This window comes from Notechis scutatus, chromosome 2 (genome assembly GCF_049901735.1).
Source record: "Notechis scutatus isolate UNSWTSFEM ecotype Mainland chromosome 2, rNotScu1.2, whole genome shotgun sequence".
Taxonomy (NCBI): domain Eukaryota; kingdom Metazoa; phylum Chordata; class Lepidosauria; order Squamata; family Elapidae; genus Notechis; species Notechis scutatus.
In genome coordinates, this window is record NC_142010.1 from 136,753,322 (window position 1) to 136,780,283 (window position 26,962).

Sequence of the window (26,962 nt, forward strand, 5' to 3'; positions counted from 1 at the left end):
TGGGTACATAAAGCTTAGTCCCTTTCCAAGATAGTTCATCATTCATTGTCAACTGGGTTTGATGGTCCAGGAACCACTCTTTGTGGAATTTGCATTTTGAGAGTTTCACATATAATTTGGTGGCTAGAAGTTTTTCTAGAAACCGTCGGACCAATTGAACATGTTCTTCCATGGTTTCGCTGAAGATAAGGATGTCACCCAGGTACACGAGGACCCCCCCCCAGTAAAGGTGTGGGTGTAGCACCTCATTGATGAGCTGCATAAACACTGCAGGAGCCCCTTGAAGTCCGAAAGGCATGACTTTGAATTGGAAGCTACCCAGAGGGCAGTTAAAAACAGTTTTCCACTCATCTCCCTCTTTGATGTGGATCCAGTAGTAAGCTTCCCTGAGATCTAGTTTGGTGAATACTTTGCCCTTCGACAGGTGGTTCAATAAGTCCTTCATAAGAGGAACAGGATAGATGTTTTTGACGCATACTGCGTTCATGCCTCTAAAGTCAACACACAATCTCAATCTGCCATCTTTCTTCTTGAACAACACAGGGGTAGCTAATCTTGATTTGGCAGGCTCAATAAAACCTTGTTCCAAATTGCTGTCAATGTATTTCCTTAATTCAGCCATTTCAGCAGGCGTCATGGAATACATCTTTGGTTTTGGTAATTTCACCCCGGGCTCTAATTCTATGGCGCAATCAGTGGCTTGATGGGGAGGTAAAACATTACACTCTTCTTCACTGAATACTTTAGCCAAATATCTGGGAGAAGGTGGGATGCCATGGATGCTGGCTCAGGCTCTGGGTTCGAGCTGACTGGTGGCTTTGTAGTGGGTGGAAGAGGGAGCAATGGGCCCGGTCCAATAAGGATTTTTCTGAATCCATCCTCCCATTTGATCATCGGAGCCGATTTGTCTAACCAAGCAAGTCCCAGTATTATTGATTCTGACATCTTGGGGGCCACTATGAAGCCTATGAGCTCGCTATGGGGCCCTAATTCCATCTTGATTAATTCTGTCAATTGAGTGGCTGCCCCCCCCCCCATTAAGGTTCCATCCACTTGCTCAAATTTGATTGGGTGTTTTAGCGGGTTAGTCTTTATGCCCAATTGTTCAACGATGGGGAGTCCGATAAGACATCTGGAACACCCAGTATCAATGACAGCTTCTAACTCCCCAGCCTCCCCCATGTTTGGTACCACTAACTTGACCTTGACTGTAAAAGGTATGATGGGATCACTCACCATTGGGTCATCTTTGCAGGTCGGGTTTTTGGGGATGTGGTGTCAATCTGGTGGTCCGTTGCTCCCATCTGTGCAGAGGGGGCTTTCCCAGCTGTGTTTGGCGAACCTGTTCCTGTCTGGAGGTCTTCCTTGATTCTTCCGACCTCTAACAGCTGTATTAGGCTTTGACTGTGGAGCTTGTGGCATAGTAGCAGGGGCTAGACAGTCTGCTGCCCTATGACTGGCTTGGCCACATCAGTAACATTTCAGCACACTGGTGTGTTGGGTACGAGCAGGTTCGGCTGGTCTGGTCGGCGGTCTCCTCACCACAATTCTCTTAGTCGGGGTTGCTGGAAGGGGTTTCCTGTGTGGGTTGATGCTGCGATCTAAGCTGAGGGAGGCGGTATACCACAACTGTAAGGTCTCTGGGATTCCCCTAATTTCACAGGCCTTCTTTACTTCTGGATCAATGGCTTTTTTAAAATAGTGTAAAGTCATTCTTTCAGGCCAATCCATGAGGTGGCTTGCAACCCTTCTAAAGTCCCAAATGAATTCTGACAATGGTCACTTGCGTTGCCTCATTTCCATTAACTTCTCTTCATTCTCTGCTACCCTATCTGGATTTTCAAATCTGAGTCTTAATAATTGAATAAATCCATTTACATGGTGTAATTCAGGGGCTTGTCCGTTGTGTAGTTGGGCCACCCAGTCTGAAGCATCCCCTTCATTCATCTTCTTTGTTATGGCTGTAACCAAATCGCGCTCTGTGGCATATTGATCTCCAAATTGTTCTATATGGGATTGGATTTGAGTGAGGAAGTAGTTGAAATGTTCGTGGCGACCATCGAATACGGCCTCAAAGGGTATTTGTTCCAAAGGGTCGTGGTTGTGGAGGTGGTACATGCCAGACTCCTGCAGGTTGTACTGGAATGGAAGGAACAGTCTGGGTGGCATACGTAAGCTGGGTAGGCCCCCTGAATCCTGGCTGGGTGGTGCCTCTCTGGAATAGGGGTCCCTGTGGCCTCACTTCTGGTTGGGGCTGCAATTGTGGCTGCCAGGAAGAAGATGGGTGTGGCCTGGTTCCCTGGTCGGGTGGAGGGTGTGTGGCTGCTGTTTGCTGTCTGGGCAACTCCCCTTCAGACCAGGGCTGTGTTGGTGCTGGCTGCCATTGGCATTGAATCCACCCCTGGACTGGATAAAATCCCCACCCTGGAGGGCTACTCTCTGCAGGGGGCAAAATTCCTTCTGGGAAATGAGGGGATTGCCTCTGAGGCTGCAACATACCTCTGTTAGTTGATGCTTCTTTCTGGCTTCCTCCAACAGGCATCTGTATAGTCTCCTCATTCCTCACGATATTTGGGTAAGTGAATATGGGTGGTCTCAAGCTTCCACCCGTCCAAACAGACTGTGAGACCAAATCTGTCACCTTTCAATTCTGGAACTGTTGATATAAATCTGCCCTTGATGGACTTCCAGGAATTATCTGGGGGTTGTCATCTTGAGAGAAATCCGACCCCAATTGTCTCTCTTCCCTCCAATCCAACAGAATAGCCATATGCCTGGGGCTAGAGAATGATTTCTCTTCAGACAGCTGGGTTATCTCTAGGTTATAACAACTTCTTGAGTTGAAACGCTTCGGTATAGCTCCCAAATCTCTTTCTCCTACTGCCATCCTGAAAGCATCCGTCATCTCCTCCAAACAAGGGCTGGCAGGTTCAATTAATGCTCCGGAGGGAGGGACCCCACACGCTCCCCCCTGGACTTTGGCTGATTGCTGCTCTTTGTCCATTTTTGGGAAAAGAACTCTGGGGCATCAGCCAAGCCCATTCAAAAAATAAAAGTTAGACTTGGGAAATAAATGTCAAGCATCCAGACAGTATCCATGATATCAATCACTCCGAGATGTTATCTCTCCAATTGATTTATTAGGAACAGATCTTGCATGTTCAAAAGCAATTTCCCAAGTGAAAGCGTTTTCGCACGTTACACAGAATCCACCTTCTCTCCTCCCTTCTCTCCTCCCATTTCTACACTTCATAAATCATGAGAACCAATTAACTGCAACTGCAAATTATTAATACGACACACAGAATAACTTTGAACTTTTCAACTCCTCTAACTCTCTAAAAAAACAAAACGTGGCAGCGGAATTTCAAAGCTGACACTCTTGTTGTGTGTGTACAATGAAGAGCATCAGAAAGGTCTTCTCCAGTTATCATCCCAAAGAAGTAGCTGAAGATATGATGCTTCAAAAATGGAATGGCTATGGGATTGGTAAGGACTCTCAACTCAAAACTTCAGCCTGTCATGAGGTGACATGACAGAGTCACTTCAAGCAAAATGAATTAAGCATCTTGAAAGTGTTGTTGTTGTTGTTCTTGTCAGCCAGTCTGTGATTGTCTGTATTGGTAATATCCCAAGAGGGAAAAACATGGGATTTTCTCCCTGATGTGGGAAAATAACTTGTCTAATTAGCATCTTCACTCCCAATGATGGGATGAAGGTCAACCATTACTGGTTTATTTCAAGTAGCCAAATGTCTTGTGTTGGCTTTGGCTATCTATAAGATTCCTGCCACTGTTGGTTCTTGAATAACTCATGCACAGACAAAAACTCTTTTAAGGTCCTCATTTTACTCACAGACATCCAGGTATGGTTGTCCATAAGATTCGTTGACATCTGGAAGCATTAAGCTGAACACACTCTGTAAGTGCTGTTCTGGGTTATCGAGTATATGTGTGGCAAAGCCCCCAGGTTCAATGATGCTGATTCTGAGTCCGAAAGGAGAAAGCTCTCACCTGTATTCGAACAAAAGGATTATCTTTAGATAAAGAGACCTGGAAGGGTGGATAGATTAAGGTCTTGGACTAGGAACAGGGAGACTGAGTTTTACAGCCACAAATGCTCCTTAGGTTGCTTACTCCCTCTCATCCAATCTTCCTCACAAGGTTATTTTTGTGGGAAAAATAGGAGGTTGAAGCAATATGTATTCTGCCTGGAGTTCCACTGTGGGTATTTCAGAGTCTTTTCATTTTTGTGCGCATAAAAAAATTGCAGCTGTTATTATATATAAGAACAATCTCCCACGACTTTTTAAAATCGTCTATCCAGTCCCAGTTTCAATTGAATATTGATCTCTATAATTCATTGTATCTTTGTGTATATTTGAACTCAAACTTTTCAGGCTTTTTTGCAAGACATGATAAAATGACCCTTGTGTTGCCAACATTTCCATCATAGATTTAAAGCCTTTAGACAACTTTCTGGAGTCATATACCAACATTGCATCATTTTATAAAAAAATAATTTTAGGTATAACCTAATGGGAATTTCAGTCCACATATTTTCCCACTGTTGCATCAATTATGTCCAAAGTTCCTAATCCATTTTAAAATGTGTATTTTCACGTGCTCTTCTTCTATTTCAAATTTCACAAAACATGTATACATTGCAGCCATTATCCATTTATTAGGCATAGTGATTAAAGTAACCAGCTTAAAATGCAGAGGCTCTGAATTCTAATCCTCTCATAGGCATGAAACAGAGGTGGTACTCAACCAGTTCGCACCTATTTGGGTGAACCGATAGCGGTTATTTGGTGTAGGTCGCTGAATTGGTGGCGATCCCTGGCTGGCCACGCTCCCAACCCAGTCGCCTGGTCGCTCACTTGCCCCGATAGCTCTCCTAGCTTTCTGTTCCCCACATCCTCTTTCTCCCGGGGGTGGGGGGGAGAGAAAGGCATGGACGCTGCAAATATTGCTTTCCCCATATGAGTTAAGTGCCTGGAATGAGAAGGAATGCAGGCTGACAGAGGGGGTGGGGAATCCACTCCAGCCTTGGAGAAATTTAAAGGAGCTGCTTCAAAATGCATGTCTGTTAAGCTACAAAAGTGCTGTGTGTGTGTGTGTGTTTTGTGTGTGTGTGTGTGTGAGAGAGAGAGTGAGTGAGTGAGAGAGAGAGAGAGAGAGAGAGAGAGAGAGAGAGAACTCTGTGCTATTATTTTTAATTGTTCCATTATATATCATGTGTTAATATTTTACACTGTCCCTACACCTAAAGTGATTTTTCTGCCTTTCTTTTGCCCAGGGCTAGCACATATTTTTCAGGGTTTACATGCATTCAATGTCAATAGTCCAGGGCATAAAATACACATGTGTTTAACAAGAGCTGAACGGGACCGTGGAGGTCTTCTAGTCCAACCCCCAGCTCAGGCAAGAAAACTGAGGATGCCAAATTCCGAGTAGAAATCCTGGGAAAGGTGTCAGAATAATGCTTAGAAGGGACCTTGGGGTGAACCCTATACCGCTTCAGAGACATGGCTGTCCAGTCTTTTCTTGAAAACTTCCAGTGATTGAGCACCCAGAACTTCTGGAGACAGGCAGTTCCACTGGTTAATTGTTCTCACTCACAGGAAGTTTCTCCTTAGTTTTAGGTTGCTTCTCTCTGTTCAGTTTCCATCCATTGCTTCTTGTTTACATTCTGTTTCTTTGGGAAAAACATTGTCCCCCTTTCTTTGTGGTGGCCCCTTAAAAGCCTGTTGCCTATCACACTCTTGGGTAAAGCATGTGAGCCATTTCCTCCTTTCAGTGGTCCATGAAAGTACATCTATAGTATGCAGATAATAAAGTCAAAAAAGGTGAACAACATCTTTACAGAACTATAGATAAGTTGAGGCTGGTGACAAAGAATGGCTGGGAGGGGAGGGGAGGGGCCAGGTGTGGCACCCCTTGATGTGAGTGACATTGAGTTGGCCACGCCCACCCAGTCACATGACCACCAAGCTTACCCACACAGTCACATGACCAAGCCAGGCCCACATAGTCACATGACCACCAAGCCCCACCCACCCAGTCACATGACCACCAAGCTATGCCTACCAAATAAGCCACGCCCACAGAACCGGTAGTAAAAAAATTTGAATCCCATCACTGGCATGAAAGCCCGCTGAGTAATCTTGGACCTCTCTCTCTCTTTCAATTCATCTCACTGTGTGTTGTTCTTGTGTGTTCAATGTTCTATTATCTACCATAAATCTTACTCTTACCTGTACGTATACAACTGAACATTTGAACATTATGAAAGCTGCAGGACTGCAACCTGCAGGCCAAATTTATATCTGAAACATGTCCCCACTAATTGTAGGCCAGAAGGACTTAGTGCCTTGCTGCTTAAAATGTAGTGAGGGGAAAAACATTTGCTGCTAAACAAGAAAAATAGCTACTAAGTTTATATTTTACCTCAGAGTGTCTGAAAAGGCTTCCACAGTAAACTTGGAGAGGCAATAACCGCCTCTGGGGATTGCCAGTCTTCCCAGAACACTAGACATGTTGACCACTCTCCCTCTGGCTCTCCTCACCAGGGGAAGCATCTGGAGCAATCAAGTTGATGTCCAGCACCTTGGCAAAATCCTCCTTCCTCAGGCACTCATTCAGAGCAAGTGGATAAGTAATGCCTGCATTGTTTACTAATCCCCAAAGTCCTGTGAGAAGGGGGAAAAGTGGGATTCAGGAGGATCTTCACAATTCAGCTTGGAATAGTCTTCGGTGGACCCTCAAGTCCTTCAGTTCTGCTCTTTATGCCACTTATAACTCCCGAATAAAATTTCTTAATGGCAAAAAAAAAAAAAAAGTCGGCAAGAGGGACATTTGATCTATACCTTTTTATTCAGATACTTGTCAACCTTCTCTGAAAAGAAAAGTTCTGCTTTTAGACCTTTAGGAAGTATGCATTCCATAGAGACTAAGAATCAAGCATGTTGTAGTGTTGATGGTGTTGGCCTAGACACCAGATCCTGGGAGTTCGAGGCCTGCCTTAGGCACAAAACCCGGTTGGATGACTTTGAGCCAGTACTTTCTCTCACCCCAACCCACTTACAGGGTTGTTGTTGAGGAGAAATAGGAGGAGGAAGGAGTACAGGTAGTCTTCGAGTTATGACTACAATTGAGCCCAAAACTTCTGTTGCTAAATGAGACATTTGTTAAGTGAATCACTGCAGTTGTTAAATTAGTTGAGATGTGACTGGCTTCCCTATTGATTTTGTTTGTTTCAAAGGGTGATCATGTGATTCTGGGACAGGCAACCATCCTTAGATATGAGTCAGTTGCCAAGTGTCTGAATTTTGATCATGTTACCATGGGGATGCTACAATGATCATAAGTGTGAAAAATGATCACTTTTTTCAGTGCTCTTGTAACTGTGAACAATTACTAAATGAACTATTGTAAGTCAAGGACTACCTGTATTATTTATGTACACTGCTTTGAATTACTTAAAATAATAAAGATAAAGGTAAATATTTCCCCTATCCAGTCATGTCTATGGGGCGGAGCTCATCTCTGTTTCTCAGGTGAGGGAGCCAGCATTGTCCAAAGTTGCTTCCATGGTCATGTGGCCAGCATGACTATATGCCAAGGTGCAAAGAAAGCTGTTATCTTCCCACCAAAGTGGTACCTATTTATCTACTCACATTTTTGTGCTTTTGAACTGCTAAGTAGGCAGGAGACGGGGCAGGAACAGGAAGTCACCCCGTCATGTGACACTCAAGTCTCATACCTGGGTTGTCAGCTTTCCGGCTGACAAGCTCAACATCTTTAATGACTGAGCCATTGTGCTTCCTCATAAAGTAATAAAGGCAAGATAAAAACCTAATCAATAAATAATTGGATCCCCGTGAAATATGAAGGAAGGCCTTAAGCTCTCCTAGGAATTTTCTACTCTGGCAGCATCCCTTCAAACAGCTGGTTTGTTAGAACAATACCTGAAACATTTCGACTGTTGCTTCATCCCTAAGGAAACAGTGAGAACTCAGCCCAAGACTCTTGCCCCCCATGTTGTTTGACTTTAGGGTTACAAGGATACATAGGATAGCGATTCATGCTGAATTGAACTAACCAAAACAGACATAATTATGGTAAACTTTCTGTTTCCATGGAATTAATTTTAATCTGATTTTGAACAGAGAGAAAAGAAAAAGCATAAAAAACTTGCTTTTACTGGATTTAAATATTTTAAATACATTTTGTTTGAATATCAAAGGAAGGATGTATTGCCTTCTTAGAAGATAGGAAAAAGAGAAGAGTAACACTTTATAATAAAGCTATCCTACCCATTAAATTTGCAGTGTTTTTGTTATTTGAATTAAATTTATGGCATTATCAACATAATTTATGGGATTATTACAGACTAATACTTTAAGATGCTAATAATTTATACAAATTACAAAGGAAGCAATGTCAGCCCTTCATGCCAATCTTTTAGTTGTAATCACGATCAGAATTATTTCTTCTAATGTTAACGGTCAGGTAAATATGCATATCGTGCATTTCTGTAAAAGAGAGAAACCTAGCATTTTGATTGCAGGAAAATCAGAGAACCCTATCATACTAAAGCCCCTAGTTGAGAGAAGCATGCTTTGCACTTGGCAGGATAAAAATTTAGAGTTTGCAACTGTTATTTTGCAATTTTTCTCCTCCTGGTGGAATATGGCATAATAGATCCTGTTTGGCAATACTTATTCATTGGAAGGTATATTAAGGAGAAACAATTAGATTACAAATTTATGAGCCATTTTGTACTTTTCAGCTATTTTAATGGATGAACTTGTCTAACCCACTGAGAAAAGTTTGCACAGTAAGACACAGTAGTCACTTGGTCAACCAACTATCCAGCTAAAGTGCTACTCTAGCATCTGAAAGAAAGTAACATTGTATTTCATCTTTTCCTAACTATTAATGATACTCCCTTTTTCCTGACACAACCCATGATAAATTTAGCCATACTTTTGCCTTTTCAGGGCTTTTAGCTTCAGATTTAGGCTCCCCACCAAAAATGTTATTTGTAAGTTGGAAATCAACATCCTTTAAATTTTAATGTATGAACACTGGAATGTTGTAAAATGCATGGTGTATATGTTCATATGCTGCATACACACCATCCATACAAGAAATCCTTGGTTAACAATGGTAACTGGGACTAGATTGGCTGACTGATTTGAGTGATCTAAGTTTGTTTTTTTACTGTCTGTGTGATTCCAAGACTGGAAGACCTCTATGGTCCCTCCTAACTCTGTTATTCTGTTATGCAAATGTCATGAAAACAAAAAAACAGAAATTTTAAAGCTAAATGATGATTCGGGACTGGCAGGCGAAGTGCCAAGTAAAAAGAAAAAAGAAATAAAGAGCTTTATTAGGTCTTTACATTACATTCCAAATTGATGAGCCAGAGCTTGGCAATTTTGCACTTTTCAGCTATTTTAATGTACAGTATGAGCTTGCCCAACCCACTGAGAAAAGTTAGCATTATGTCTCCTAGAGAGGTAAAACCTGATGGCTTGAAATGAACCCATTTTTTTCACATTGCTCCCGCATAAAAAGGATAAAAAACAGATTCCATCACTTTTGTTCCTCATGCACATTTTCAGCCACTCAGTTGCTGCTGCAACATTCTCTGTGTTGGTGACATCCAGCAGAGTGGTCTTTAACCGGTCCGATGTGACCTTTTCCAGCTGTTCTGCCCCTTCTGGAGTGAGACAAGAGGCCAACACCCGCAGACTCTGAGCATCCAACTGCCTGACCAGTTGATTCCCAAAGCCAGAATCACAGCCCATGATACAGATCAAATATAATATCCAGTTCCAGTGTAGAACATCATAGAAGATGATAAGATCAGAACATCTGTATGTGGCAAGGCATCATAAAGTACAGAGTAGATAAACCCAATGCTCCACTTCTGAGTTACCATTGTAAAGAGGCAGGACTTGGTTTACAATGTGAGTAGATTGAGAGGATACATGACTTCCTCCCCCTTTGAGCATAAAGAAATCATACAGCATATTTCCTGAGATAGGTAATTCTGCTCTCCTTGGAAAGCATTATGGTGTGTTGCTGTGCAATAATCCATTTTAGTATAATCTACTCTATATACAGGAATAGTCAGCAAGGGATGTTGATGTTGCACTTGCTTGCTTGCATAACCATAATATTTGCACATCTCAAAGTGACCTAGTCACTACATAAACTAAAATGCAAGTAAACATTATACACATATGCTATTTCAAACAACCAGTAGAGTTCTATTGAATAAAAAGGCAATCATCAGCCACAAATAGGGAATTCTTTCTCCACCAATGCATATGAAGTGGGGTGGCTATCACCTTTTATAAATGAATAGAGTTTTCTGCTTCAATAGAGGTTGGACTAGAGGACCTCTGAGGTCTCATCCAACTCTGATAGTCTGTGTGTGTCATCGGTGATTTTTCTTTGTATTTTAGTCTGGGTTTATCCTTAATAATTCATCTGAGGGCATTCTATTTGAAGGAACAATCCCATGAAGTTTTATTTAATGTCTGATTAATGAGCTACCTACTCATCTTCCATATCCAGTTCTCACTGCCCTTACACCAAGTGAAGTTGGGAGAGAGAAGGCCATGCAAATTGGTGCAGCCGGACAATGCCCATCCATAGAAGAACAGCAGAGGCATAGAGACTGAGAACTCTGTTTCTACTGTGGAGAATCTGGGTACATGACCAAGGACTGTCCCAAAGGTGCTTTTTCAAGAGGCAGCAGGACTCTCTGGTTTTTCTTTGAAAATGTTTGGCTTCTCATCCAAGAAGCTTTTTCACCTTTGACTGGATGGTGGGGAATGGAAGTGAAATGTCTTGGGTGAGAGGCTGAAGAAGCTTCTTGGATGAAAATATCATCCTTGCTGCCTTTCCTGCACACTTTCCATCTTTTTCTTATTATGGTGACCAGAACTGGATGCAGCATTCCAAGTGTGATCTCACCAGCATGCTGTAAAGCCAAATATCACTTCTCATTGTCTTGATACTGTCCCTTGTTGATGCAGCTTAGGACAGCATTTTTTGATAGCTTCAACTTCTTTCTAGTCCCAGCATTTTTTTCTTGGAGAATTTAGATGAAGTTCAACAACTACTTATCAACTGACCAAAAGAAATCCCAAAGGTGCTTTTTCAAGAGTCAACTGGACTTTCTGGTTTTTCTTTGAAGATGTTTTGCTTCTCATCCAAGAAGCTTCTTCAGCTCTGGATGAGAAGCGAAATGTCTTCAAAGGAAAACCAGAAAGTCCAGTTGCCTCTTGAAAAAAGCATCTTCGAGACAACTGTGACCTGGATGGTTGAGAATCTCCATTGACCAAAATAAAAAAGGAAAGAAAGGGTTGCATTAGGTCTTTACCGCAGTTTGATCAGATACATTTGCAAATGAAGCATTTCATGGTATTTAAAGTGAGTGTAATCTAATAGCTGTATTAAAAACACAGCTATGAGGTGATTATTGTGCCCACTTTAGGAGAAATCAGATTTTTACTCAGTGAACTGATTGCTGGCAAATGTTCAGCACTGAACTTATTAAATAGGATCTGTTGGGGCCTTGGAGAAAAATGAAATTATAATAAAAGAGGTAGAAAAAAGAACTGACCGAACGGAAAAGGAATTAGAAAGAGTGGATGAAGATCTTAAAAACATGAGTAAAGAAATGGACAACTCATTGGTCCTCCTAGAGATGGACAAGGCGGCAACTTACTTAAGATTTCAAAATGTGGCGGAATCAAAAGAGGAAGACCTGGAATACTTGATGGCAGAAATACTGTCCGGCCTTTTGAAGAAGGACAGAGAGGATATCCAAAAAGAGTTTGATGAAGTTTACCGGGTCAATACAAATTACACAAGACGACACAAATGCCCCAAGGAAGTTCACATACGATTCACCAGAAGATGTACCCGTGATATGATATATAGAATTTCTAGAGATAAAACAATAACGTATAAAGAAAAAGAAATTATAATTCTTAAACAGATTCCGAGAAGAGTAAGGGAACAAAGGCGCGATTACAAATTTCTGGCAGCTTATTTAAACCAAAAAAGAATTACATTCAAATGGCTTATACCAGAAGGGATGCTAGTGTCATGGAAAGAGAGGAAAATTAAAATAGACACCATGGAAAAAGCTCAGGACTTTTATGAACGGATGGTGGGCCCACAGGAGCAAAGTAGTAGGGAGGAATCAGAGACAAATTCTCAAGAAGAATACGGTGGACATAAAAATAGAATCAGATCTGTAGGGAACCAAGAGGACACTCATTCACAACAAAAGACAGAAGGAATCACACAAACACAAACGCAAGGAGAAACAGGAGCTGTTACACGCCAAAGAGCGAAACAGAACTAAATAAATGGGAGAAGAAGAAAAATTACTATCAATAAATATAAACGGTTTAAATTCAACGAATAAAAGAAAAAGGATATTAACTAAATTAATCAAACAAAAGGCCGATATAACATGCCTACAAGAAACGCACATAATGAAGAAAGATGAAAAATATTTAGAATGCCCGAAATTAGGAAAGTTATTTACCACACCAGCAGACGAGTGTAAAAAAGAAAGGAATTGCAGTATATGTAAAAGAGGATTTAAAAGCAGAGCCAATATGGTCGGATTCGGAAGGAAGGACTCTGGTTTTACAGATCTGGATTAATGACATCCCAATTCTCTTAGTAGTAATTTACGCCCCGAACAGGGACCAAAAGAGTTTTTAAACACCTATATGGAAAAATGGTTGAATTGCAACAAAAAAACATCTGTATTATAGGGGACTTCAATTCTATTGTTGAATATCAAAAAGACCACAGCAAAGGCGGGAAAAATAAAAAGGGGGAAAGAGAGCTCCCTAAGATTTGCAGGGAAATGATGAAAGAGCTAAATTTGACAGATATATGGAGAAGACTACATCCTGGGAAAAAACAGTTTACATTCTATTCAAATCCCCACCAAACATGGACACGGATAGATATGGCATGGATGAATGGGGAAATAGCAAACGAAATAAAAGAAGTGGAAATTTTGCCCAATGAATGGGCAGATCATAACCCAATTCAGATAATATGGAAGGGTAGGATAAAACCAAAGAAAAGATGGGTGTTAAACACTCAATTAATAAAAGAGAAAGAATACATCAATAAATTAAAGGAGGAATTAAACTTTTTTATAAAAGAAAACGATAATGGAGAAACTACAAAACAAAATATATGGGATACAATGAAGGCGGTAATAAGAGGTATAACAATCTCTTATAATGCCAAGAGAAATAAGGAAAAATATTCCCAACAAAATAAACTACAACAAAGAATTAAGGAGCTAGAAACTCTACTACAGAATACTCCAAAAGATACAAAACTGCAAAATCAGATAAGTATAGCTAAACATAAATTGAATTTAATCGAACAAGAGAAAATGAGTACAAATTTGAATTTGACTAGACAAAACTATTTTGAACATGCCAACAAGCCAGCAAGATGGCTATCTTATAAATTAAAAAAGAAAGAAAGAAAAGAGAATGATATACCAGTTAATAGATAACAAGGGAGATATATACCAGGAAATAGAACAGAAAAAAGAAATCATTCATAAATACTTTGAAGATCTATACAAAAAAGAAGAGGTTAGTGAAGATAGAATAAGGAACTATTTAGATGAAGTTAAAGATAAGGTAATTGGGGAAGAAATGGCAGAACTATTAAATAAAGACATTACTGAATCGGAATTGAAATCAGCAATAGATAACCAGAAAAATAACAAAACCCCGGGCCCAGATGGAATCCCAGGGGAGCTCTACAAGGGAATAGTAGAACAAATCGGACCATTTATGTTGGAAGTTTTTAATGACGTTTTACTAGCAGCCAGGATGCCGGACTCATGGAGGGGGGCGCTGATTTCGCTGATCCCGAAGGAGGATACAGATACCAGATATATAAACAATTACAGGCCGATTTCACTCCTAAATACCGATTATAAAATATTCACTTCTATTATAGCAAACAGATTAAAAAGATTGCTAAACTTGTATATACATGAAGATCAAAACGGATTCCTTCCAACTAGGCAAATAAAGAATAATCTAAGAATAGTATTAGACGTACTAGAATTTTATGAAGCCCACCCTGAGAGACAAGTAGCACTCATGTTCCTAGATGCAGAAAAAGCTTTCGATAATCTGAATTGGCAATTTTTAATTCAAAAAATTTATAATTTGAATCTGGGTACCAAATTTGAAAATATTATAACAACTATCTATGACACACAATAAGCCAATATAATAATAAACGGGGAACACACTCGCCCAATAAAGATAGAAAAAGGAGTGAGACAGGGCTGCCCACTCTCTCCTCTGCTCTTCATATTATCATTAGAGACATTATTAATGCGAATTAGGCGAAATTCAGGTATAAAGGGATTAACAGTTAAGAAAGAGGAATTTAAATTGCAAGCATTTGCGGACGACATTATTTTCTTCATTGAAGAACCAATAGATAGGGGACTAAAATTGATGAAAGAACTAGAGAAATTTGGAGCAGTAGCAGGACTTAAAATAAACAGGGAAAAAACCAAATTAATGACCAAAAATTTAACAGAAAAACAGAAAATAGAATTAGAAGAAACAATGGAAATACAAGTGACAAAGAAAGTGAAATATCTAGGAATTTGGCTAACACCACACTGTAAGTCACTTAAAGAAAATAATTATGACAAATTGTTACATCAGGTAAAGAAAGATTTAGAATCATGGAGTAAACTTCAAATTTCACTATTAGGTAGGATTGCCACCATTAAAATGAACATTCTCCCCAAATTTCTATACATATTCCAAATGATCCCAATTAAATTATACAAAAAGTTCTTCGAAGAACTTAACAAAATAACCCTCAAATTTATTTGGCAAGGGAAAAAACCCAGAATAAATGTAAAAGCAATGCAAGATATGAAGAGCAGAGGAGGGTTAGCAGTCCTAAACTGGGAGTAATATTATATGGCCACCTCATTAGTTTGGTTGAAGGACTGGGTGAATTTAACTAATAAAAGAATATTATTTCTAGAAGGCCACGACTTACAAAGGGGGTGGCACGCTTTCTTATGGGACGTAGGGAAAACCAGTCAAAAATATTTTCATAGACATTTAATTAGAGACACGCTACTAACAATTTGGAAGAAAATACGGGAAAAAAATTACATAAAAATACCAATATGGATTTCAACAATGGAGGCGATGATTCACCCAAACAATCTGGAAATTACTAAAATGATTAAATATAAAGACTTATTGGACCCACAAGGAAATTTGAAATCGAGGCAGGAAATTTAGGACCAGGGACAAAAAATTGATCAATGGGTTTACCTTCAGATTCAAAGTAGGTACAAACAAAACAAGAAAGAATTTGGAATTAACAACAAACTTAACAATTAGATAAAATTTTATTAGGACCGGACAAAAAAAACATAACAAAATTTTACAATTATTTACTAGAAACAGAATTAGAAGAAGAAATTGTAAAAGGGAATATGATTGCGTGCAGTCAGAACGTAGGACGTAGTATTACACTAGCGGAATGGGGAAAAGTTTGGGGCAGGAATAATAAGATCACAAAATTGGTAGCATACAAGGAAAATCTTTATAAAATGTTTTATAGATGGCATCTCCCTCCTTCGAGACTAGCGAAGATGCACCCCAACATGAGTCCGTATTGTTGGAAATGCAAGAAAAAAGAAGGAACCTTTTTCCATATGTGGTGGACATGTACAGAAACCCAAAATTACTGGAAGAAAATCAAAACTTGGTTGGAAGAAATTACAAAAGAGCAGATCGAATATAAACCAGAGTCCTTCCTACTAGGGATCTTTGACAAACAAATTTCCAAAAAAGCTAAATACATAACAATACATATCTTAACCGCGGCCAGATTAGCCTTCGCTCAATATTGGAAACAACATCAAATTCCACCAGATGAAGTGATTATTGATAAAATTTCAAAATGTGCAGAAATGGACAAACTGACTTTGGCACTAAAAAACAAAGATACTTCACTATATTATGATAGTTGGAATTGTTGGTACAATTGGATTGATCAAAGATAAATTATATACCATAAGGCATAAGAGGAAAGTATTAACCTATAATAATGAGATAGCGATATATGTATAGAATAGGTGTATATGACATAAATCAAAGGCTATGAAAAAAAGATCTTGCAAACTGTAAAAATAAGAATGCTTTTAACTTTTCTTCCTTCTTTTTCTTTCTTTTTTCTTTCTTTTCAATCTTTTCTTTCTTTTCTTCCTTCTTTTTTTCTTTATTTGTGTATGTATCGTTGGTTGTTTTTAATTGTAAAAACTTATAAACTGTTTAAAAAAAATAATAGGATCTGTTGGATTCTCTTACACCTTTTCATTCATTATTCAGGAATAGGGAAGAGAAAAGCAGAGTCAATTAGTATCATCTCTAAATCAGTTATCTGAAATGAGTAATCATTAGAGAAATGACATGGAAAGGGCCTATTTTATGCAGATTTCACTTTTTCTTCTTCTACATATAAGATATGTGCTGCCTTAAAAAATCCAGAACTTTTGGAAAAATGGGTATGTAATTTTAAAAAATCCAAAGCTGATGTTGGGAGGAGAGGAATATAACATTAATTTCACTAAATATCAATGGATTGAATTCCCCGACCAAGCGAAGGCAAATGTTAACAAAATTAATAAAACAGAATGTTGATACTATATGCCTTCAAGAAGTGCATATCCAAAAAAAATCAGAGTAAATATTTGGAATTCCACAAATTAGGGGAATTGTATGTAGCAAAAGAAAAGAGGGGGTGGCTATGTATATAAAAAAAGGGATGAACGCAAAACAAATTTACATGGGAGAACAGGGCAGAATCTTAATGGTACAATTGGAGATATCGCAAAAGCAAGTATTGTTAGTGGGAATATATGCACCGAATGTGAATCAAAAAAACGTTCTACCAAAAGTTATATGAAAAAATAGTGGAGACAGGACCGGCTAATATATGCTTGGTCGGGGACTTTAATGCCATAGTTGATAGTGAAAAAGATTATACTGGCAAAGAACAAAAAAAGAAAATAAAAAAGAACTTTCTACCAAAACCATTCTTTGACTTAGTACAAGAAACTAACCTAGAAGACATATGGCAGAAAAGACACCCAAATGAAAAAGAGTATACATTCTATTCACATTCCCACCATTCACCATTCGGTGAAGCCACTGCCGGTGAAGCCGCAAAAAATCAGCAGCAGCCATGCAGCAAATGAACACGGCAACCCAAGGAAGCAAGCGGCTCAATGAAACCTACCGGAAGGAAGAGACCCACCAAACGATAACCATTGGGCACTCAAGCACGACCGATGCCTGAAAGGTACACGTGAAAGTCAACATCGAAGGCCAACAATGCGAGATGGAGGTGGACTCCGGCTCGTACCTGTCTATGGTATCATGGAACACACTTAAAAACCTGATACCAAGCATACGAAGGAAGGAACTAGAGAGCCAAAGACTGACCTTGAAAGACTACCAGGGGAACAGAATTCCCATAGTTGGACTTGGACACTTCCAAGTTAACTTCAGAGAACACACGGAAATCCTCCCATTAACAATTGTAGACCGGGATCGCCCAAGCCTATTGGAACTCAAATGGTTTTTGCCTCTGGGAATCGGAGTGACCGGAGTCAACAGCGTCACCGAGACAGACTGGGAGGAGAACCTGATGAGGGATTTCCAGGACGTGTTCGACGGCAAACTAGGCAAGTACCGAGGGTCCCCTATTTCATTTAATTGAAACCCGAACATAGCCCCAATCAGGTTAAAGGCAAGGCGAGTCCCGTTTGCACTAAAACCGAAGATCGATGAGCAATTGGATAAGCTCATCGCGCAGGGGGTATTGGAACAAATAGACCACGCACGATGGGAAACCCCAATTGTGACCCCGATAAAGCCAGATGGGTCCGTGCGCATCTGTGGAAACTACAAGGCCACCCTGAACCATGCGCTACAACAAAGCGCATACCCCGTTCCGGTGGTACAACACCTTCTTCATTCGTTGGGGGGAGGAAAAGTCTTTGCGAAGCTCGACCTTGCCCAAGCGTACCAGCAATTGCCAGTCGACCCCGAAACAGCAGAGGCACAAACCATTGTGACTCACAGGGGGGCATTCAGATGCAAAAGACTGCAATTTGGAGTCAGCGTGGCCCCAGGGGTGTTCCAAAGCTTGATGGAGCGGGAATAAAAGGGGTGGTGCCATACTTCGACGACGTGCTGGTATCAGCTAAGGACAAAAACCAATTGGAAAGCCGCCTCAGGGAAGTTTTACAGAGATTTAAAGAGGCGGGACTCAAAGTAAAAAAGGAAAAATGCCAGCTAGCCACCAAGAAAGTTGAATTCCTGGGGTATCTAATAGATAAAGAAGGAATCCACCCCACTGAAAAAAAGGTCAAACTATCAAAGAAGCCCCCAAACCAAAAAACAAAAGAGAGCTACAAGTGTTTTTGGGACTCATTAACTTTTATAATGTCTTTTTGCCGCAGAAGGCAACAACGGTGGAACCATTACACAGATTGCTGGATAAGACAGCTACCTGGACCTGGGGGCGATGAGAAGAAGCCACATTCCAGGGAATTAAAGACTTGCTGACATCCGAATCTGTGCTAATGCAATACAGCAACACCCTGCCTCTGACAGTCACATGCGACGCATCACCATTCGGCGTCGGGGCCATACTCAGCCACACACTTCCCAATGGGAGAGAAGCACTGGTCATGTTCTACTCCAAAACACTGTCCAAGGCAGAAAGAAACTACAGCCAGTTGGACAGAGAGGCGCTGACAGCAATCACGGGGGTAAAAAGATTCCACGAGTATCTCTACAGTAGGACTTTCTCACTCATTACAGATCACAAAACACTCTTGGGGATACTTGCAGGGGACAAGGCCACCTCAAACATATTGTCACCACGGATGACAAGGTGGTCCGAGTTCCTTGCCGCCTATACCTACAAATTAATCCACCGGCCAGGGAAGAGCATATCACACGCCGACGCCTTGAGCCGCTCCCCCCTACCTGAACTGGAAGACAACCCGGCACCAACCACATCCACACTACAAATCGAGACTCTACCAAACCTACCCATAAGCGCGGCGGACATTGCAAAAGAAACCGCAAGAGAAAAAAGGCTGGTGCGGATTTTAAACTGGGTAGGAAAAGGGTGGCCAGAAACTGATACGGACGAGACTTTTAAACTGTTCCAAATCAGACAGACAGAACTCTCAATGTTAAAAGGTTGCATACTGTGGTGGGATCGGGTAATCATACCGGAAATACTTCAGGAACAAGTACTGAATATATTGCATGAGGGACACCCGGGTATCGTAAGGATGAAAGCCCTGGCCAGGAGTTATGTATGGTGGCCAGGGATGGACAAGGATATTGAGAAATGGGTGGGAACATGCACACAATGCCAAAAATCCAGTCCTACACCCCCTGCCGCACCTGTGCTCAACTGGGAAACCCCAAGGGGACCCTGGTCAAGAATACACATAGATTTCGCAGGGCCGACAAAAGGACACACATTTTTAATAACAGTTGACGCTTACGCAAATTGGTTGGAGGTAAGCGCTATGAACTCCACAACAACAGAGGCCGTCATCAGACAGCTGAGGAAGCTGTTCGCCACACATGGGTTGCCGGATCTATTGGTTTCAGATAACGGGCCGCAATTCACAGCATTGACATTTGAAAAGTTCCTCGCCGAACAGGACATAAGGCATGCCCTGACAGCGCCGGGTCGGCCGGCTACGAACGGTCAGGCGGAACGCATGGTTCGGTATACGAAAGAGACCATAGAGAAACTAGACACGGGGGACATCCAAGAAAAAATCTGCAAAATGCTAACCATACAACATATCACACCTAACACCACGACAAATAAAAGCCCAGCAGAACTATTGATGGGCAGAAAATTAAGATCGCACCTAGATAAGTTACACCCCACATACAGCCCTGAAAAACCACCAGACTCCTCCAGTAAGCACCGCACATTTGGAACAGGGGTCCTCGTCTACGCAAAAAATCTCACGGGGGACCCACTTTGGATACCGGCTAAAATAACACAGATAACAGCACCCCAATCATACAGACTAGAGACGGAGGACGGAAGAAACTGGAGGAGACACATAGATCAACTGAGATCACGAACGCTAGAAAGAAACACTAACAAACCTAGGTGCGAAGGAGAAGAACACACACACACGCCAGAACCACAGCAAACATTAAAAAATAGTAATAACCAAACCAGTGGGGGGGGGAGACCCCTCAAACGCAAATAAAAGGGGAGGGAGAAACCCTCCACTAACACAAGAAACAACACAACAAACTCCAACCTCCAACCAACACCACCAGTAGCCCCAGTAAGAAACCACAACTACTTATCAGGAGATGAGTTCGGTAGAAAGGAGCAGGCAGCGGAAATCCAACACGAAGCCACTCCGGAAGGGAACAGCCGAGCCGACTCAACCAGCCCGGGTAGACCAGGCAGGAGCAGCATGGCCGACTCAACCAGCCCGGGTAGACCAGGCGGGAGCAGCATGGCCGACTCAACCAGCCCGGGTAGACCAGGCGGGAGCAGCATGGCTAACTCATCCTTCCAGGAGGTTCCATGGAGAAGGACAGGAGAAACAGTGATCCCGTCCGAACCAGCCGAAGACAACAACGCAACTGAGCTGCGCAGGTCAAGTAGACACCATAAAAGCCCCGCCTACTTACGTGACTATGTAACGTAGGTTGGACTAAACCAAGAGGGGAGGGGTGTTCTATATTAACATACTTGGAATACTGCCTTCTGATTGGTCCACCAATACTGCCTACTGATTGGTCCGTTTGCCTTATTCTGATTGGCCCGTATGGCTACCTTGTGATTGGTCCACCTAGATGGCGCGAGATCCAAGGAGCTGTCATTGGCCGCGAGCCGCGAGCAGCCGCTATAAAAGAGGCTGCCGCGGCTCCGCGGTTTGAGCTAATTCTAAGAACTAAATAAAGAGCTGAAAGTCACACAGGTCTCCAGTCTCTCTTTCCCGCGACTTAACAGTTGGCACCTATTCACTAGAACCAGTTGTTAACATTCTAAGTAGTTCTGAGAACCGGTTGTTAGAAGAAATTACTGGCCTAATCCTGTAAGGAAGGCAGGAAGGAAACATTCTGGTGTTGCTTACAGAAACTGCCTCTCCGTTAGCCCTTATTACATTCTTGGTAGGACTAGACTTCCTGTCTCAGGAATGTCTCTGGAATTTTTTTCCCCTCCTTTGCTGGTACTTTGCTTGTGTGGAGTGACCATTCAAAGTTACAGTGGCACTGAAAAAAGTGACTTATGACCATTTTTCACACTTACGACTGTTGCAGCATCCCCACAGTCATGAGAGGCCAGGCGAGGAGATGCGTGCCTCGATATGAGTGATGTTGAGTTGGCCACACCCAGCCAATAACATGACCACCAAGCCATGTCCACCCAGTCACATGACCACCAAGCCACGCCCACCACCTAAGCCATGCCCACAGAACCAGGTGTTAAAAATTTGAATCCCACCCCTGCCTACATGGCATCATGGGAGTCTGACAACAGCCAATAGAATACATGTTCTTGCACAGGAACAGGAAGTTAAATGCAAAGAGAAGGTATAAAAACCCTCACTCTCAACTCCATGTCATCAGCTGCCCAGGACCTCAAATCCATGTGATTCTGCTTCATCATTAAACCATCTTTCCAAACAGCCTCCACGTTTCCAGTGTCTTTCTTCCAGCTTGGAACTGACCAGATGGATATTTCTTCCCACACTAGCATGCTTTCATTTGGATTTCTGGGATGGAGTTGGATTAGATGGCCTAAATGGCCCATGTGATTCTAGGAAGCAAGATATATTTGGAAATATGCCTATTACATCTGGCAATCATCAACAAAGCCAGGAACAGCCTGAGAAATCAAGTTCATTACTCAGAAGCCAAGTGGGAATGTAGTGAGATCATCTTTGAATTTAGCAAGTAACAAAGTATGAGCCAGGCAGAGGCTGCACGACAGAAATTAGTCTGCCAAACAATTTGGGCTGCAGTCAGTTTTACACTTCTTAGTGACCTTGGCAAAATTTTCTTCCCTTTCCTTTTAGTTTCCTTGTTTTTCTGGGAATTACCACAGAACTGATTGGGCGGCTGAGATGAGATAAGTCACACTATTTTCAGTCTCTGATTTTGCTCAGTATTGTTTTCAGGCCTTTCCCCACAGCTGAACTGAAATGTTTTCCATCGATTATACACTCAGCAAAAACAACAACAGCAACAAACCACCCTATACCAGCATAAAAGCTGCAGCCTTCGTTTACTCATCCCCATCCTACCCTATCACTTCCATTTCCAGTCCCTGATTTCCCTCCATGGGAATGGGTGACAAACAGATATTATACATATTGAGGCTGGCTTTAAATGATGTCCAGAGAAGAGGAAAAATCCTGACTGGATTATTGCAATCCACTCTACGTGGGGTTGCCCTTAAAAAAAATCCATAAATTGCAACCATTGTAGAATATACATTTCTGCCTCCCCCTCCCTGTAACAGTCTGTCCAAGATACACTGCTATTTTGTGATCTACACTGGCTCTCTGTTGCTTCTAAGTGCAATTCAAGGTGCTGGTTATCACCTTTAAACTATACACAGCACAGAGATAGGTTATTTGTGGTACTGTCTCTCCCCAAGACCATCTGCCTGTCCCATTAAGTCACTTAGGATGGTGGCACTCCAGATCCCTTCACTTTAATGCTCTCATCTGATGAGACCTCAGGGGGACTCCGTCTCTGTAACTAACTCAGCTTTTGGAACAGATTCCTACCTGAAGTTTGGAGGATTCCTACCATTTTAGTTTTCTGGAAGGCCATGAAGATCTGGCTTTTTCCCCAAGCATTGAGCTAGGAAGTGGGTTGAATCAGGCACTTAATTGGTTGATTTGGTGCTTGGTTCTGTAGGAAGTTAGCACCCACCCCTCTCCTAGAAAAAATGAAATACCCTAGGAAATATTAAAAAGGCAGAATATGTCTCCTAAAAGGAGAAGTAGAAATTCAGAAGCAGAAACTCAACTCGGAGAGGCAGAAACTCAGCCCCTCCACCCCCACCCTTGCTAATGGACCATTACTCAGGCCTGGGCCAGTCTTTGTTAGGCACAACCCTAACAAAGATCTACTCCAGGAAGAGCTATAATAGGAATTGCCCAAAGCCCTTTCATTACATCATTATCCAGCAAGGCTCAACCAAGCCTGGGACTCAGGACAGCCTACAGAGTTGCCCCTGCATGGCCCCATGGGAGTCTGACAACCAATCAGAATACAAGCTGATATGCTTGTATATCAAATTCAAATCCCAACAGAGGGTATAAAACAATTGCACTTTCAGCATATCAGCCCTTCCCCTTCTTTTCCTTCACTCAACATCTTGAAGCATGTGATCGTCCTTTTCACGTTGGAGCTCCAAGCCATGTGGTTCTGTCCACCATTAAACCATCTTTCCAAACAGCCTCCATGTTTCCAGTGTCTTTTCCCCCACTTGAAATGAACCCTGAAGGATAATTCTTCCAACAGTTCTATTGTTTTTATTGGTTGTTGTGAATGATTTTGGATCACTATGGGAGATAGGCCACCATTTAAGTTCTTTAAATAAATAACATAAAAACACTATTTAAACCCTGGTAACCCTAAGAATATCTTACAGCTGTCTCACTAAGAAGACAGCCATAAGATAATCTGAAATGGAAGAATTAATAATCGCAATAGAATATTAAATAGATTCAGAAACACCAAGTTTCATTATCGGCCAATTTGGAAATATTTGTTTATGTTAAATCAGGATAAGCTGGAGGATTATGGCTGTTGCTTTTGAAAAGAATAAAACAGAGATATGTGATATTCTGTTTCATATTTGCATTAAGGAACATTACCTTACCTGTGTCTATTTCATGTCTGTATTATGCTTTGCAGATAAAGTTATTCTCTTGCTCTGCTCATTAACTCCCTTTAGCACATGCCTCATTTGTGTGATGTCCAAAGTAAAAATTAACAATTCACTACTGGTTAAAAAAAACCACACAAGCATGTCTGCCTTTAAAAAAAGCAGGCATTTATGTCTTTTATAGTTTACTATTCTAGAAATACATCATTGTGTTTCTTTATGACAATGATTATAAAATTTTATCAATAGCATCCAGAGTTGCACAACTAGAACATACTGGATGGTAAACAGAACTTTAATTTCTCTCTCCTCATTCCAAACCCAGAATCTGCCCTAAATGTTTGTGGTATTCTGTAAATTAGATTTGGGGTGTCCAAGGAGCTGCATTTAGGGAGGGGAATAATAATTTTTGTTGCACTAGCTAAAAAATATTTTTGCTCACACAGCTAGACAGTCAGATTGCTTCCCCTGAATTAAAATAGAGGATAGATATTCAGGATGAAGATTTGCACACCTATTTCCTCCTTCACACAAGTGCATGGACTGCCTCACACATGACATGAAACATAGGATTCTAAACCATATTATTTAAATGAGACACATAATTTTAAGCATTTAAATTTGTGCAAATCATTCAAATCTTCAGATTGAATCGAGTGACTGGGAATTGCTTCGAAAGGCGATTCAGAGGATTAAGGGATTTTTACGCTTGTTAGTCTTAGAGGATTTAATTCCATATGTCAACCACATTGGATGAAGATAAATGCTGTATGGAACTCTCTGTTATTGGCCGGAATAACCAGACAATGGGTTTTACCTTCACCAATTCTGCTTATCAGAGGATCAGGTGCATCAGTTTTCTCCTAGAATTTGTTTAGGCAGATTCATTTGGAAGTTTACTTGGCACATTCTAATATTATTTTTATTACTTCCTCATCTGTGGGTGTACTTTCACTTTTCCAATTTGGTGCATATATGATTCTACCGTGTTTCTCACAAAATAAGGCCGGGCCTTATTTTTTTTTGACCCCCGAAAAAATGGCTAGGCCGTCTTTTGGGGGGTGACTTAATTTCCTCCCCCTTGCATCCTCGGGCGGGCGGGTGGCGATGGCTTGGATGTTGACCTCGGCGTTGGTGGGGCACTTCGTATCGGGAGACCTTCCGCCACCGTTGCTTTCCCTTCTCCCCGTGCTGCTGTGGCATTTAGAGCAACGCTGCGGCATTTGGCGCAGCCACGCGCAGCCAGCCAGGGCTCCTCCCTGCAACCGGAGCCCAGCGGAGACACTCGGCTTCAGGCGGTCCTGACGCTGCCTTCCCTTCGCCTTCAGAGGCAAAGCCAATTCTTTTAAAAATGATGCCCTACTACAGGTACGACAAAGCCTCCCCTGCCCGAGAGGGCAGCCCAACCCCACGTGGGGAGGTGAATCCCCCGGGGCCGCAGGATCGGCCCACCCCGGGAGAAGCACCCAGCCACCATCCCTGCCTGGCGCCGGGCAGAGCGCGAAGAGCTTCGCCTGGGGCACCCAGCGCAGCTGACAGGCGGGCCCTCCTGCCCGGCAGCGGAGCTCTTGCCAAGGCAGCGAGCTCTTCCCTGCCGGGCCCTCCGCTCATCCCACCAGGGCTGCGCCAGAGCCGTGTGGGCTGGGCAGAGCCGGGAAAGCGAGCCGTGTGTGCGCGCCCGCCTACCAAGTGAAAGAGTCAGGCCAACCCGAGGTTGGCTTCCTTCCCAAGTCCCTCCAGCCCGAACCCAAAGGGGCCACCAGGAGAGGCCGCCTGAGCCAGTGATAGCGCCTACCCATCCATGGACAGGGAGGCAAGCTGACGGCCTGCACCGCGTCCTCCTCCAAGCTGAGCCCCGCCAAGTGAACACCTCTGCCCGATGCCCGTGCCACTGCAGCGTTTGGAGCAGCCGGCGCGTTTGGAGATGTGTGGGACGGGGACGGGCTGGTCGAGGGGTGAAAAGGACGGGCGGCTTCGGGCTCTCTCCACCGGACCCGCCGGCCAGGGAAGCAGTGTTGCCGTTGCCCCAAATCAGCCCCGAATCGAAGCAGCTCAGGGCGCTCCAGCGGCGAGCCTGGATCGAAACCGTGCATGATCGTGGATTTCAGTCCGTTGCCAAAGAAGCCGAAACTGGAAGTCGGATAGCTTTGTTCTTTATTTGTCTTCTTGCTCAGTTGCTTGTTTGTCTCTTTTCTTCTCTCCCTTCAGAAGCCTTGTCAAGTTACTGACTCCAGATGGAGTCCATAACATTTACAACATTTTTGTGTTGGCCCCCATACATTACCCCCAGATGTCTGTGAAGCTCCAACCCTCACAGATTTTACAAAATAATTAAAGACACTGTTCTTTCACTAGGTCTTCAACTCCAGCTAAATCTTTATTGGCCCTCACCTGAGGAAGATTAATTTATTGCCATTATTTTTTTAAACATTTTGATTTACTCTACTGTTGCTTATAGAATTTTAACTCTTGTACCTGCCCAAGAGTATTCGAACTGCATTGTCTATAAAAACTGTAAATAACTAAATAACTCAGGTCATTCAAGAACCATCTATGCGGCATCTCCATAGATGCCTTGATACGGCTACATGACCCTGCCCATTTCCCCATGGATTTTCCAGCATGGCTGACCCACCATGGCCCTTTGTCAATGGCTGGTCCTCCACTGCCGATATACCACTGCCACAACTTCTCCACTGCTACTCTGAAGCTGTCTAATTGTGGCTGATGCATCGCAAGCCAAATTTTCATGGCTAATTTCCACCCCAAGGATGATTAAATGCACCTCTCTAGGGCTTCTATCTCACTTTTGGTGCATGGCTGATGGGGAGAGGCACAAGGGGTGTTGGCAGCAGCAGTGCTGGAAAGCAGTGGTGGTATAGCGAGGGCTGGGGGGGCAGCTGCAGTATCAC

At 42.2% G+C, this 26,962-nt stretch overlaps 1 protein-coding gene and 1 pseudogene across 1 annotated transcript; both read right to left on the minus strand.

Moving 5' to 3' along the window:
• Positions 1-1,278: 1,278 nt before the first annotated feature.
• On the minus strand, positions 1,279-1,947 carry LOC148132265 (uncharacterized; annotated as a pseudogene).
• Positions 1,948-6,448: 4,501 nt separating this feature from the next.
• LOC113422747 (retinol dehydrogenase 16-like) lies at positions 6,449-11,346 on the minus strand. Its single transcript, XM_087953994.1, is given in 3 exon segments — positions 6,449-6,593; positions 6,595-6,694; positions 9,610-11,346. Coding segments are annotated over 3 exon segments (456 nt in total). The 5' UTR covers positions 9,821-11,346.
• Between the last annotated feature and the right edge of the window lie 15,616 nt (positions 11,347-26,962).